This window comes from Centruroides vittatus, unplaced genomic scaffold (genome assembly GCF_030686945.1).
Source record: "Centruroides vittatus isolate TY-2023 unplaced genomic scaffold, ASM3068694v2 scaffold_576, whole genome shotgun sequence".
Classification (NCBI taxonomy): domain Eukaryota; kingdom Metazoa; phylum Arthropoda; class Arachnida; order Scorpiones; family Buthidae; genus Centruroides; species Centruroides vittatus.
Window position 1 is genome coordinate 1,470,861 of NW_027122713.1, and position 14,003 is coordinate 1,484,863.

At 27.7% G+C, this 14,003-nt stretch overlaps 1 protein-coding gene across 1 annotated transcript in view; it reads right to left on the reverse strand.

Annotated features, from left to right (window-relative positions):
- The window catches only part of LOC136989432 (neural cell adhesion molecule 2-like), a 223,190-nt gene extending 210,804 nt beyond the window's left edge, over positions 1-12,386 (reverse strand). Inside the window, exon 1 of the mRNA XM_067287572.1 lies at positions 12,233-12,386. Within this exon, the coding sequence (XP_067143673.1) occupies positions 12,233-12,302 (70 nt within the window). The 5' untranslated portion in view covers positions 12,303-12,386. The remainder of the gene's footprint in view (positions 1-12,232) is intronic.
- Positions 12,387-14,003: the final 1,617 nt, after the last annotated feature.

The window sequence follows — 14,003 nt, forward strand, 5'->3', positions numbered from 1 at the left end:
ATTAAATAAGTTAGCTCAATATTCATCGAAGATTTCTCGTAGTTTTAAGTGTCTACATGCGATTAATTTAGAATTATTTTTATCGAATACTTAAATGAAAATTAATGAATATTAATGCTTTATTCAATAGTCAGCTGAAAGTGCTCATCACTGAATAATCAGCTGAAAATGCTCATCATTGAATAGTCAATTAAAAGTATTCTTCATTAAATAATTAAATAAAAATGCTCATTAATAAATACATAAAAGAAAATGTTTATAAACGAGTAGTTAAATGAAGGCGCATATAATTAAGTGAATAATTAATTGAAAACATTTATAATAATAGTTAAATTATAAAAACGCATTAGTAAATAGTTAATCGAATACAGATTGTATGACGTTCACAAAAAATCTGAGCACATAATTAACTGAAACTGTCCTTCATTAAATGCTTAACTAAATTATTTAATTAAATAGTTAAATGGCATGAAAAATTTCATTTAGTAGCTGTTTAATCGAACATATTGATGAACGAGAGTTTAAAATATAAAATTCGAGGTGAAGTATACTTGTGTGTTTAGCAATTGACAATAATCTATGGAAGCTTCACGTCCTTAATATAGTTTAAATCATTAAGTCAATATGAGAAGCATAAACAATTGAATAATTTTCAACGCTTGAAGCAAATGTCAAAATGTCACTCATCTGAATTTACAACTTATTAAAATGTAACGAATAGGGATGTGTAACGGAGATGGACCCCAGATAATCAACAAAGCCCATCTTTTGAAAGATCTCTTGACAGCTTCCCCTCCCTTTACACTTTTCCAATATGGTCTAGACCCCAGAAAATATCTCATCTCGTTCCTCTCAACTCAGCTACGAAAGATGCTACGATTATTCAACGAAATTTCGAATAAATGTATTATTAAATTTTTAATTGTTTAAAGGGGCTATCAAAAATGTTGACGTTGTATTTTACTCGAACTTGTTCTCTGAATTAATTAAAGGTGTGTTTAAGTTTATAATGCGTTTATTGATGAGTATATTACTAGTATTTCTATCTATTGTGTGTTAAGATGAAGAATTGAGTAACGAGTCACATTTGAGAAAAGTTAATACTGTTTTTTAGCGTATGGGATATAAAGAGATGCTTTGAACAGATAAGTATGTGCTCAGTAGAGAAGAGAAATAATATATTCAGGGGATGAACAATATACTGTAGTTACTGCATGAGATGAACAGCATGCTTAGCACGAGTGCTGAACAGTATGCTCAGTACAGAAGCTGAACAACGTCCTCGGCAAATTGAGAGTATTTTTTAAAATATAGAACGAATATGTTTAACATAAGTTTAACGCGAAAAATTTAATAAAAAATTCGGTATGTTCAATGCTACTGCTCAACAAAAGAGTTTAACAAACAATCACTGATGAATGATTAACATTATCTTCCATAACACGCGATTAACAGTATTTTCACCAAAATAAATAAAAGTGCCCCGAAGCATAAATAGACTTGAATGTTAAAGAGAAATTGTTAAGAAGGCAATTTTTAAATGATTAACTACAATTTACTAAATGTCAACAGTTTACTCTCCAATAAACGAGACATTAAATAAAGCAAGAAAATTGAATCAACGCCACAAAAATACACAAAACATGTCATAATTAACTTTAAAAATATAGATAACATTCAAGAAAATAAATATAGATTTAGTATAAGAGGATTATCAAGGGTATAAGTGATTGAAAATCTCGGATTGGCATGCAAAAGAGGCAAAAGGAAGAGCGAGAGAAGGTAAGAGATGCATTAAAAAAGAAGAGATCTTGTTCTCACGTTCTCCATGTCCGTGTGCTAATTTATCGACTGAAGCGAGAAATCAATACGAAAAAGGAGGAAAAGGGAGAAAGAAAAGAATACGAAGAGAACGTATGCGAACTTTTGTAAATGTTCATACAAATCTGGTTGCAATGGGGAAATCGTCATTGTTGTTGTTAATGAGATTCCGATGATGTGGCCTGACATTCTATTGTCTCATTACCGAGTTTGAATCAAATTGTAAGAAACTAAAGTGAAAGTCATTTAATAAAAACGTTCAAATGGGTAAAGATCGTTTGCTTTCTGTCGACATTCAGCAAAAGCAAATGATCATTGGCGACAGGTCTTCTGCGTTTGAGATAAGGTAATCTAATAAGTCCGTCTGTCCGTTGTTGCTGCTATTATAAGAGAGCAGATGATGTACTTAAAAGTAATATTCCTAAGAGAATAGAATTAGAAAGATTCCTTATCATCCTCCTCCTCTTTTTTTCCTCCTTCTACTCCTGCTGTTCCCCATCTCAATAAATACTCTTGGATAATAAAAAGATACAAAATCTTTAAAGTTGATTTTGGCGATTGGGATATACTTCTTGTGTCATTCTTTGTAATTTTTTATAGCAGAAATGTTTGTTTTAAAAATAGAATAGAGTGTTTTTGAGATAATTTTATCATTAATGAGGGTCTTTATGATGTTTTTAAGCGAAATAAATTCCGTGCTAAACATAGCAAACAAGAGAGAGAGATAAAAATTAAGCAGGTTACATTTAGAAGATAATAAAATTGTGCTTTCTTAAAACGATGAGTGAAAAAATATGAAGAGAAACGAGATTTGTGTTGTGAATATTATAATAAGCGACATCCTAGAAAATGATCTCCATGATTTTTTTTACTTTTCGTCTGGTTTATTTCTGTTTGGATTGGTTTATCTTCATCCGAGTTAATTATATTTTCTTCTGTTGATGAAAATAATCTATATGAAAATTGCCCTTTAAATCAGGAAGATGAAACTGATAGTCCAAATAAAGATAAAGATGATGTAAACGATTGTAAAATTAAGGTGTAAATGATGTAAATTAAGATAATCAAAATGAAAATAAAGTAAGATAAAGAGGAAGATGATCCAAATGAGAATAAGGAGGATGAGGATGAATATAATTATATATAGGCTTACTTTATTTTCGTAATATATTTCTGTACTTTATTTCTGGAATAAAAATCAACCAGAAATAAAATATAAAAATAATTTTTCAATAAATTTTTATTTACAATTTTATTATTATTATTATTATTGAAAAATTCCACAAATAATATAAATAAGTTGACATAAAAATTTCATTATAAGCAATTCAAATTATGTTTATTTTTGGAGGGTGCACAACACATTTAAGCATTGCGTAGCAACGTTTTAAAATATTTTTAATAAAATTTTATCTTTTTCAAAACATCTTGAAAGAATTCTCAAACGTGAACTTTAACAAAAGAGTGATTACTTGGAAAAGTTTACAATAATTAATAAGTAAAGGAGGAGATTTTTGAAGTTGGGCTGTTGCCATATTTAAACTTGTTGGATGAAGAGGAAGAGATGGCTACATCCTTCAATTAAAAGTGTATGTCTGTATATGTATATTGATGTATATATATATATGTGTGTGTGTGTGTGCACTGACCACGTGATCATCGAGACGTAAAAAGGCAAGACACCTGCTCGAGATGTTCCTCGCTAGGGGCTAATTTCTGTCAACAATTATTTGTAAATTGCGGGCAAGCATGAACAATTAGCAGGAGCGACAGTGACTCTTCGGAGCAGCAGAATTAATTAGTTGCAGGAAGTGACAGAAAACGACCACACCACTGTCGTTGCACTGTCGTCACCACCTTCTTTTGTTCACGACATGATATAATTAAAATGTCGACTCTAAACGAATTATTATACACAGTAACATCCGTTATATATATATACTAATCTTTTGTATCATTCATACACACGTCAAAGATTCGTAAAGATAGATAAATCATGTCTCATGAAAGGATATCGATAGCTTCGATTCGGATCCTTATCACCTTTAATGGAGCGAGATATATAAAAATAGTTAGACGTTTACTCCATTTTGAGATAGGAAAATCATTTTTAAAAAATAAAAAAAGGAGTGGGAGAAGAAGAAAACTTATCCTAAAACGGAAGCATCATCTTCTGATAATCCTCTTTCTCTTTTTTTATTTTTTATCTTTAATCATTTTTCTTTAATCAAGAACTTTATGTATCCTTCAAAATGGAGCTATGAGAGGCAATATGGAAATTTTGATTAACAAGAAGAAGAAAAATAAGAAAAAAAATTGAAAGAAGTTAAAAATTTGTAATTAAGTAATTCGACGTCGTGTTAAAAGAAACAATAAATTTTCGGCTAGGCTACAAAATTTTCGAATATTCGATTCTTTTATCAGCTAATAAGACATTTCAAGATGTTTTGCAGCATTTTGGTTGTGAATTTTTATATATTTTCCTTTTTTTTCTTACTTAAAAAAGACGAAATTAGAGGAGAAAATAAAGAAGGAAAATTAAGTACAATGGCGAGAAATAAATAGCAATAATGAAAGATGAGGATGAACTAGGGAAGAAAGTTAAAGATGATGATCGAAAATCGGGAAAAATTGATGGAAATCTAAAAGAGTGTATCAGTGGGTAAAAAAATTTAGGAAGAAGAAAATGAAAAAATTAAAAAAAATAATAATAAAGTAGAAAACTGAATGAGGAAATGGTAAAAAAAGTGAAGAATTACGGTAGAAAATGAGGCAAAAAATAAAAAACTAAAGATTTTGGTTGAAAATGAGGTAAACGGCAATGAAAATGTAAAGGGGAAGAAGAGAAAATGAAAAAAAATTGGAGGAACTTGAATAAGAGAAATAAATTTATTAAATAAAAATGAGGAAAAGTAAATAAGCAACTAGACTTTTTCTTGTTTACTCATTTATCACGTCTTCCCCTTTTATTTAATTTTCTCCATTTTTCTCTAACACTTTTCGCATCATTTTCACCTTTAAAATTCTTTCTCTCTGTCTTTGATCATCTTTCTAAACATTAATTCTTTTTGGAGATAATTGAGGAAATTTACAAGGAAAATAAAGAAATAACTAAAAAATATAAGACAATAGATGCAAAATAATGAAAGAACAAAGAACAATTGAGAATAAAATTAACGATAATAAAGATAAAATAAAGGTTAGTCGATGCAAAAATAAATTAATCAGAGAGAAAAATAAGGTATAATAAAATAAAAACGAGTAAGTAATATTTGATTTTATGAATAAAATAGAAGAAAATTATGACAGTATAAAGTATGTTTTAGTCTTAGTTAATTCATAAATTCTAAAGTGAACTTCAATCATAAGTAAATGATTGTCCAAGTAATTTTTATAAAGAAAAATGTTTATCTTTAACTTCGATTCATCTACTTAATATGGAAAGGGAATACAGAAATAATTACTTACAACTGATTTAATGAACAACGGTTTAAAGGGGAAATAATTAACATCTAACTGCATTTCTTGAGGCCAACTATTGAAATTCGACTCTTCAATTAACATGAGGATGGTTCCATTATTTTTCTTTAAAAAAAAATAAAATAAAGACTACCAAAATTTTCCACTTTCATTTTATTATTATTATTATTATTATTCTTTTATTTCCTAAGGGACTACAGTGTTTTAATTAAATACCTTCGAACTAATGTTGACTTTCTTCTTGGCATTGGACCTTTCGTTCTTCTTTCTAATAGTACTTAGTCGAAGGTAAACTTGATTTTACGATAACGAAGTCGAAAATCACGTCACTAACGAATGAATTACGAAATATCTGATAAATATATTCTTTAATTTTGCTTTTGTTTTATACTCAGTTATTTTTAAATTTAAAATGATGCTATCAATTTTGTTTTTGTCAATTTATATTGGGCTTTTAGTTTATTTTATATAGAAAAAATTTGCATGTTTTGTGTAGATTCTAAAGCGTTTTTTATGTAGAACCTTATTGCTTTTAATACAAGAATTTTAGTGAATTTTTTATGAAAACTTCAATATGGAATACAGTACTTGGTATAGTTTCTATAGAACCTTTAGTATATTAACGTACTGTACGTGCTTTTAGTCCTTTATGTTGATGTAGGACTTGTCTATTTGGACTTTCTTTTTTAAATAGGACTTGTTATAACTCACACAAATTCGTATTAACCTATTGTAACTTTAATCCGTTAAGGTTACAATAAAGGTTGTTCTAATACGAAATTTTTGTGGGTTCACTTCCAAGTCCTAGTTAAAAAGAGAATCCAAATACACAAGTCATACTCGACCTTAACTATATTTTTTATATGAAACTTTAGAATTTCTTTCAGTGAAATCTTTAGTAAAATTTCTATCGAACTTTCAATGCATTATTCTATGCAAACTTTTATATATTTTCTGTTAAATCTTGGAATCTTGGGTATATTTTATGTAGAACTTTAGTTTATTCACCTGTAGAACTTCAGTATGTTTTATAGTATCTTTACTGTATTGTACTTTTTGTTAAGGATTTCTTTTAAAAAAAACTTGTAATATACACTATTCTCTGATCTTTTACGTTAAACATTTAAAAAAAAAGTAAATAAAATTATCAAATTTTGACTATAATTAATGAAACAGCAGAGAAAATGTGTTAAAGAGTGGAAACATAGTGGAGAATTGCACAGGAAAGTAAAGTAAATCATTCAAAAAAGTAACTGAAAAAAATCAAGAAAAATTCAAAAATACTCTAAATTAACAAGAAAAGTAAATAAGAATTACAAATAATGAAAAATGTAAGAAAACATAAAGAAAGATGTTCTGTTTCAAAGATTAGCAACAGAAAATGAAGTAAAAACGAAGAAATTAAGATATACAAAATAATGAAAGAGGTAAACAAAAATCAGGAAAATAAATACTAAAGAAAAAAACACTTAGATAAAACAAACAAAAACGAAAAAGTTTTCATGAAAACATCAAGAACTGTAGAAACAAATTAAAGAAAAACAAGGCATAAAATAAAGACTATGTAAGCATAATATAAAATGGAGAAAATAAATGTAGAATATAACTAAAATGATAGCATTCACCAGAAAATTCCGAAAAATATCCCGAAGGAAGTGTACAAATGTAAAAAAAAGTAATAATATAAACAATAAAAATAAGATGAAAAGTGGGATTATGTATCGAAGGTAAAAAATAATGCAAACATTATGAAAAAGAATGCAATGAAGTTAAAAAATATATTCATACGTAATAAAAATGGAAATATATTAATAAAATCATATTCTAAACGATTGCACATATTTGTTAGTATTATAATAAACTGTATTATAAAAGATCCTGAGTTACAGAGCTGATGTATAATATTTTAAAAAATGTTAGTACAAAAACATTATATTAGTATTTTTTTATTAAAGTATAAAAATTCTATAGTAATTGTTACTACAGTAATATTTTTAATATGATATTATAAACAAGTATAACTATTGTGTAGTACTGTGTATACTATACTTGTACACTATATAATAATGTACTGAAGTAGTTATATAATTGCTAATACAGTAGTTATTTACTTATAAGCTATACTTGTGTACTGTAAAATATTTAAAGCACATATAGTAGTATAGAATAAATATATAGTGAATTTACTAGTATGTTGGCATCAAGTTTGTACTGTTACTACAATATAACGTTCGAGAATATAGTAAAATTAATTTAGTACACTTACAGTACACTATTATTATGATTAGAATAATACTTTAGTACAATGTTTACACTTTGTATACATTTGCAATACATAAATTTCTATAATATAACAGTAAAAAATATGAAAAGAATTAATTAAAACAAGTATTTAGCTATGAGAATAATATTCTTGTTAATATTCTGTATTTAAAGTATAAAAAAATTACATTTAAATTATTATAACGTTGAAGAATAGAGAGAAAAAAGGGAAGAAAATAAGGAAAAGTGAGTTTTACTGCGAGAGAGAGAGAGCTTTAAAAAGATTAAAAATTAAAATAAATAAAATTAAAAGTAGTAAAAATGTTTTCTAAAGTAATATAAACTTCTGTTTTAATAAACTTATTCAATTTAGTAATTAAATATTAAATCTAGAAATAGCTTTACTTCCATTCCAAAGGATTATCAGACATATCTAATAAAAATTGTATGTTCACAAATATTAAATTGCCCACACCCCCTTATAAAAATATATTATAAACAATCTACAAAATAAATTGTTTTTTTTTTCCTTTAAAAATGATAAATACATTTCTTTAAAATAATAATATTTTACAAAAAATGAAACTCAATTTAAGTATCAAGTTTTATTAAATTATAAATAAATAAATAAACGAAAATCAAATTATTTTGCATTTTTATTTAATTTATAAACTCATTTTTAAAGTTAATAATTAAGAAATAATATATTTTTATTTTATTATTATATAAATCGTAAATAAATGTATTAAAAAATTATGTAAAAAATCTAATTTTTTTAGTATTTTAATTTTTAAAAATTTAATAATGATTATTTAATTTATATTAAATAAATATTCTTTATAGTTCCGGCACTTTTAAGTATTATATATATTTTAAATATTATTTTTTCAACGTCCCCTTTCATAGAAATTTTAATTATAACAATAATAAAAGAAGTATATTATCATATCAATTTTCTTCAGAGATAAATTACTCTACACATTTACAAAAATATACAGATTTATGAGCGTGTTGCACCGTTGTAGATTGCGAAATTTATGAGATATATTGCACGGTTGCAAGGATTCACAAACATCACGCATCCCTACAGACAGAAAGAAGAGATAAATGTAAAAAGAGAAAGAAAATTACAACGATAAAAATCGATTATATATATATATATATATATATATTGTAACATTCGATCTTTCTAGTGGTATTTGATTTCAAAAGCAATTCAAAGAATCAAAAGTGTAAGAAGGGGGCGTCAAATCACTAGAAAGTTAACGAACCATACCAACAGTTTGGCACTATTAAGTGAATTTTCCTTCAGCAAAGAGTAACAGCTAATTGAACTTGGGACAAATGTCATGTTATGTAACCATTTGTTGAAAGAAATTACGTTTTCAAACGTTGCAAAAGTTACCCCCTTGTAACTTTTCTACTTAAGGAAAGATTGAATGTAGAAAGTCATCATTGAAACGATTTTTTTCTCCTTTTTTTACACGTATAATGATGAAAAAGTGAAGCGAAACAGGGAAGAATCGAGAGAAAACCATAACGTTGTAGCGTGAAAACAATGGTACGAAGAAGAAATTGATAAAAATCAGTAGAAAAAGAAAAAAAACTGCTATTGAAAGTGTTAAAGAGTTAGAAAACTGCTAAATATGATGCTATTCATAACATCATATTTAGCAGTTTGCTGACTCATTAATAATACTAATCTGAATAAAATTACTGTTATTACTCTTTAAAAAGAACATTAAAAAATATGTCGAGAGAAAAAATAAATTAAATTTATTTCTGTAATTTTATAACTGTTCATTTTTAAAATGAAAATAATAATAATAATAAAAAAATAAATTATTGTGTTCGTTTTAATAGCACAATATAAATGAACGTAAAGAACATTTTACTTTTTTCAATTGAAACTGACCGAAAAATATTGAGTTTTATTACTAATTATAGTAAAAGAATGCACATAAAACGTGAAGGTTTAATTCTTATTCACGATAAATAAGCAGAAAATACAAAATTTTAGCACATAGTTACCGTTAGAGAAGATGAAAAAGATAAAAATTTTAGTATTCAGTTACAATAAAGAAACAGAAGCAGACAGAATTTTAGTTGTTAATTACAATAAAGAAACACAGAATTTTAGTTGTTAATTACAATAAAGAAACAGACAGAATTTAGTTGTTAATTACAATAAAGAAACAGAAACAAACAGAATTTTAGTTGTTAATTACGATAAAGAAACGGAAACAGACAAAATTTCGAACTCATTTACGTTAATTATTAATGTACAAAATTTTAATATGCATTTACATTTTAAAACATGAAATAAAGGCAATCTAAGACTATAAAATACAAACTTGAATAAAAAATTTTATTTCTGACCTAAATTAAATAATGTGAAATAGAGAAAAATTTTAATTACCTAATACAAGAAGACGAATTATATATCCGAGTGAAATGATAATAATTTAATATGTAAAGTAAAAATGAAGAAACTCAAGAAGACATACGTGAGAAGTTGAAAATAGTCAAAACTATGCGGCCATTATCTAATTCGTGTATGTAATAATGACCTTTTAGGTAGCGGCAGTGTCACAATAACTGTTACTCAGTCAGGAGAAGAGCCTGGTCACTATATCAAACACATGGGGAGGTTGTCCCTCCTGTCAGATTTTGATTAACGCGTGTGGCTTTATGCATCGTAAAGGCGCTTGCCTACCCAATAAAGCCCAACTTTGATGGATGTTATGTTGGACGATTTCTATAACATACCCCCCTTTACTTATACCATATAGCAGTAACAACACGTGTAATAACAGCGTTATATACAGAAATTACATCAATATAGCTACAATTAAAAGAGTATAGAAAACTGTAAAACACGTGACAAACCATCATTTTGTGGAGTAACAATAAGGGAGTAGGAGAAGTATAATTAGGATGCTGTATAGTATTTTAGATAGAGAGAAACACTGTATATATATTAGTGTGAAAGCTTTGAGAATTTTTATTACTATAATAGCACGATTGTTCGGGATGCATATATTCATTGTATAAATATTCATTATTCAAATGTAAACATTATAACGTTAGTGACGTCTTAACGACGTGGATGATAAAGTAACATTATTTTTGTTGGCTACTACGTAAAAAATAATCACTGGCACTTTAATTATGTAATAGCACATACCTATACAATGTCTCATTAGTAAAATGCAACCCCCTTGTTAATGTATGCAAAGGACATTATTCGAAAATCTAGTAAAATAATTTATCAGAAAATTAATGAACCATAACAAAACGGTAAACAATCCATCAGAGAAAAATTTTTCTACTATATTAAAATTGTAACATATGAAACGAAATATCATGCTAATTAATTAGAAAATTAGGAAGAAAAAAAATTGAAAAAATAAATATTAATGAAAATTTGCATATCGTTTTATTATTATTTTTTCTGTCAAAATGTCGCGGTTTATTCGCGCCTTAAAATTCATTTTAATATCAAAATTAGGTAGAAAGTAAGATTAAACATGCCCAAAATTGTTGCTAAAAGTGTTAAAATTTATAGCGTTAATACAGAAATAATGCACGACATTAAATAATTCGTATGTAGGAGCTTTACGTTACGTTTTCGAAAGGTTATCAGTGCTACTATACTTATTTATGCCGGATAATCGCGTGCTAATTGTTTAATTAATCAATTCTAATATTCCAATAGTCACGAATAATAGGATTCCAATGTATATATTTGTAATAGTATACAATTTTGAAGAGTTATCCGCAATTTATCATTCAATTAAGCCGGATAGTAGAGTTCAAGTTTGTTAATTAAGCTAGGCTTGACACTACGATGAATTGGTACGTATAAGAGAATAAATATTAAAATATATTTCACATTTAAAATAATGTGCAATTTTATTCCGCGCTTCTTAGTTCGATTTCCCCGGATAATCGAGTGTAAATTAGTTAATTAACTTCCCACATATATCAATAGATTCCGATATAAAGAGGATCGCGAAGAACGTAACCGATTCTACAAAGGTTATTAACGTTAACTAGCTTACTTATCCCGGATAATCGAGTGCGTTAATCAATTAATCTCCCCTGATACATACCCGAAAGATTAATACATGCAATCGGATGAGCGCGAGAACGGTTGCGAGATTTTGAGGAATAGACGAGCTCGACTTCGCTCAATTAGGCCGGATAATCGAGTATAAATTAGTTAATTACTTAGCCGCGACATTCAATAAGGCATTTGCTTTGTAAGAAGGCAAGAAATTTCTTCAAATTTGCCACAAGATCTGCGCACAAAATTGCACTTCCTCTCTTGCAAAATTGCAAGGGAAGGAAGTGAAGGAAGTACAGTGCTCTTGCCTTAATCATAAACTCTGAAATCCATCAAAATGATAAAGGTTTCGGTTATGCGGATACCTTAGGAAAAAAAAAAATTATATAATTCACCGTTACGTATTGAAGAAGACCCGAAATGCTTTTAGGGCTTTCACATAAACCCGAATATAATCAATAGAAAAGGGTCAAAAACCCCGAGTGTGCACAAAACACTTAGGAAATTTATCCTGTGGCACCCGTGGGACTTTCCGTCATCGATAGGTACAGTGGACAAGTAAAGCGTGTTCAAACTTTCAATCAGCTGATTGAATCTTACCTGCATCGTCCGCAGCTGTCGATAGTCGCATTATCAATATAAGCAGGCCTATAGGTAAGAAACAAGGCATTGTGGTTCACTGTAAAACTCCGCACAGCTAGTCCTTAACGTATAAGCACGACCGTTGCCTTGGCTGTAATGTTACACAGCTTCTGTCCGCTAGCTGCTTCTCTTACAGTTCCACTATACTAGCGCCCTCTACACGTACACACGAAGCGACACCTATATAACTTCGATTGTCGATTGTGGTTTCGTTTCTCGTCATTAAATGTATACAACGTCTTTCTCGTGACGTTGATAATGCCCGAAACTCGCGTATTCCAAAACAATTTAATGCTTTTTTATTGCAGATGAGACTCGGCGTTAACGTTTTTTCTCTATTTTTTGGAAATGATGTTTCAGTTTTCTAACTGATTTTCCAAAACAATTTAACGTTTTGTGAGGATGAGAGTTGAAAATGATGTTCAAGCTTTCTTTTCTTTTTAATTTCCATAAATGTAAACGTTTTTTGAATGTGAAAGCTAAAAAAATAAATAAATAAATATACTTTTAGTTCTTATCTTCGGAAAATTTAAGCGTTTCTGAAAATAAAACTGAAAATAAATAAAACTTATAAAATAATATTCTTAAGAATTTTAAAGGAAAAATATGTTTAACAGTTTTTTAAAAAGTTTTTATTTTTTTGTGAAGAAAAAATGAAGATTTTGAACATGAAAAATGGAAAAAAAGGTAAAGAAAATGTCAACGTTTTTCTTCTTTTTATCAATAAATTTAATCAAAATTTATTATGCAATTTTCATTTTTATTCATTATTATTGTCAGCTTTACTGATGTAACGTTATTATTTTTAAAATTGTTGCTTTGTCGTGAATTTTTTATAAATATAATGTATGTAAATATGTTAAAACTATAGGAGATATAAAAGTAAAACTATTAAAACTGCATGCTGTTTTTCCCTTAAGAATTTCGTTTTATGTTATTATATCTCATAAAGCTTTATACGTAATATATGCCGTAAAATTTTATGTACTTATTTAAAACTGCGCGTTATATACGAGTTGCTATACGTTTAAAATTGTTCTGATGGTCGTAATTACGAATTATATTCAATAAATCGTTCAATATTAGTCACTTAACTCGTTAAATTTCAAGGATTTTGTACTACACATATGTAAATGCTTCGTAGCTTTGAGGCACAGTTGCACCTCTTACGATTGATGTATGCTCTGAACATCAAGATTTTAAGGCAATTGACTGATTGTTCACTAAAAAAATCTTCAACATTTATCAATTTACAAATAGAACTTTTTAAAAATTTATTTACTCAAAGATGCTTACATTAGCGATGTTATTACAATGCTTCACTGCTAGTTAATACGAGACACCATAATGTATATTAAGCAGAATATTGAGAGATATCGCACTTGAAATTTATGAAGTGTATACAAATGTAAATATATAAAATTGTAATAAGAACTAAAAATTTCTGCTATGCACCTCCATAGAATTACATTAAGGTTCTACAAAACACACACTTACAGCAAGTGATATATTTAAACTACCTAAAACTAATCCAAACCATACACCTAACTTGTTTAGAAGTATAGAATGATGCACATAGATCTTAATTTTATAAAATTTATCATCAAAAATTTTCATGCAGATTAAACCAGATTAATAACATTACGTCGTTTATCAACATAGTGTAGTGTGTATAAGAGCAATAAGCATGATTTGTATGAACAACGAGATCGTGCCGAGTGTACATATC